General features: G+C 34.3%; 1 protein-coding gene across 2 annotated transcripts in view; it reads left to right on the top strand.

The window, feature by feature from the left end:
* LOC107714796 (RAC-alpha serine/threonine-protein kinase-like) overlaps positions 1 to 2526 on the top strand; it is a 23440-nt gene that overhangs the window by 9002 nt on the left and 11912 nt on the right. For both annotated transcript variants that reach the window (XM_016520769.1, XM_016520768.1), the window contains exons 5-8: positions 255 to 381; positions 670 to 801; positions 964 to 1029; positions 1985 to 2053. In XM_016520769.1, coding sequence (XP_016376255.1) covers positions 255 to 381; positions 670 to 801; positions 964 to 1029; positions 1985 to 2053 — 394 coding nt within the window. The remainder of the gene's footprint in view (positions 1 to 254; positions 382 to 669; positions 802 to 963; positions 1030 to 1984; positions 2054 to 2526) is intronic.

Raw genomic sequence — 2526 nt, 5'->3', positions numbered from 1 at the left:
AGAAGGGACAGAGTGGTGTGGAATAAAGGTAAATTATGTGAAAAATAATTTTTTTTTTTTTTAAACGAAGCATTAACACATGTTAGACTGCACCCCATAAACACAATCAAGCCTAGAAAAAAAACAGTGAACCACCCCTTTAAATTCATGATTGCACTCCTCAAGTTCCCTAAAGTACATTTTTTTTAACACACTGAACAAAAGAAAGCTGTAAAATAATAGTTACCCTGCATGGTTTTCTTGTTTTTCGGCAGGGAGGAGTGGACGAAGGCTATCCAGGCTGTGGCAGACAGTCTACACAAGCAGGAGGAAGAGAGAATGGACTCTTCACCTGACCCCATGGACATGGAGGTGTACCTGTCCAAACCTCGACTCAAAGTGGTAGGAGTAACCCCCCCCCCCCATATTTTTTTGTCCTCTCTCTACTGTTTCTATACAAATTTAAAATATAAAGTTTTTTTTTAGGTTAAAATATTTTTTACTGTTCTTTTTTATGGTTGCTAAACAACTCTAAGTTAACACTATAAGAAAAAGTGAACCTCAGTTCACTCAGATTGTGAAAAAAGACTAAATAAATAAAATATTTTTTGTACCTTATTTTTGATTTTTTAAATTATATTGGATATTTTAAAACTGTATTTCTCAAAGACTTTTCTTTATGTTGTGTAGACAATGCATGACTTTGAATACCTCAAACTCTTGGGGAAAGGCACTTTTGGGAAGGTCATACTGGTGAAGGAGAAAGCCACGGGCAAATACTATGCCATGAAAATTCTTAAAAAGGAGGTGATAGTAGCAAAAGTAGGTCTTTTGCTTTTATTCTATCTACTTTTTTTTGGAGTAAATTTAATCATTGGTTTGTGTATTTGCCTGTACAATATATTTTGGCAAGTTCTACATAAATTGTAGTAAAGTCATATAAGAAGTTCTAACAAATTCTTTTCATTACTTATTTATTTATAGGATGAGGTAGCACACACACTTACTGAAAACCGGGTCCTCCAGAACTCCAAACACCCTTTCTTAACAGTAAGCTGATGTTATCAAATCAGACAGACCATAAAGAGTAAAGAGACATTTTAGAATTAGCGATTATTATGACCTTTTATCATTTACACTAGTATATGTAAATTAAGAAACATTCCAAGTCCAGTTTTTTGACAGGATTTTTTTTTTTTTTAATAATAATAATTTCATCGAGCAGGGACAGATCTATAAAATTGTATATTGGGTGGCATAAGGACTATGGGGGAGGCGAAACCAAAGCAATCATCCGTGCATAGTTCTTGTGAATTTATGGCCTGGCATAAACATTTGTGTCCATGAATATTCAAAACAGTTGCATTACCACAAAATAACCATATATACTGGTAATAATTACAAATAAATAGCAAAATATCAATATCCAGGGCATCAAGACACTATCTTTTAAACATATCAATAGATTCTAAATGTCCCTGAGCTTGTAAGAGCAGATCGATAGATCATTACATAGAGAAGCTGTTTTGTTAATATTAATCTATCTATACTGATCTTCAAACGATTTTAAATTTAAAGACTTTATCAAGCCAACATAAAATTTGTCTTTCAATAAATTTCAATCTAGTAACGAAGATTAGATTCTTACATTCTTATACTTTCTGTGATCAGGAACTTATTATTGATTGCAGATGGCAAAAAACTGCCATAAGAAAATAGTTAGACACAGGTCAAAATAAATCAGGAGAAGAGTTGTGGAATAAAATATCCCGCAATCCCAGACATCCTATCCGGATAGGATTAGATTTCTCTGAGGATCTCTGAATTAGCAGAAAAATTCAGCTTTTTCATAGGGTGGCAGTTGCCACCTAATGCCAGCCCGGTAGATCTGCCCCTGGAGAGTCGAATTTGTTTTCACTGATAATCAATATTAAGCCAGACATTAAATGTAAATATTCCTTTAATAGTGAATGTTACAACACCAAATGTCACCTCTGTGTTTCAGGGTCTGAAGTATTCTTTCCAGACTCATGACCGATTATGTTTTGTTATGGAGTATGCAAATGGTGGAGAGGTGAGATCTTGTAAAGGTGAAGTTTAGTAATGATTGTTCATTAAAATTAATCAAGTAATTTTTTTAATTTGCATGCAATCAAATGCTTTATTTAAATAATGTGTGTATAATAGAAAGTATAATAGATTTTTCCCCAGAAGATTCAAAATTCCAAATTGTCTTAAAGGGGTCATATGATGCGATTTCAATTTTTCCTTTCTCTTTGGAGTGTTACAAGCTCTTGGTGCATAAAGAAGATCTGTAAAGTTGCAAAGACTAAAGTCTCAAATCCAAAGAGATATTCTTTATAAAAGTTAAGAGTCAGCCACACCTACCTAAAACGGCTCGTTCTAACACACCCCCACATACCTACGTCACGATCTCGGAAGATTTGCATAACGCCGCCCAAACGTTCACGCAAAGAAAGAAGGCGTAACTTATATTCTCGCTGTAGTATTGTTGTTGCCGCCGCCATGTCGTAAAGACGCTGTGTG

The sequence above is a fragment of the Sinocyclocheilus rhinocerous genome, unplaced genomic scaffold (genome assembly GCF_001515625.1).
Source record: "Sinocyclocheilus rhinocerous isolate Xijiao unplaced genomic scaffold, SAMN03320098_v1.1 scaffold2524, whole genome shotgun sequence".
NCBI classification, from domain to species: Eukaryota; Metazoa; Chordata; class Actinopteri; order Cypriniformes; family Cyprinidae; genus Sinocyclocheilus; species Sinocyclocheilus rhinocerous.
Note: the sequence above shows the minus strand (reverse complement) of the source record. Positions and strands in the feature narration are given on the sequence as shown.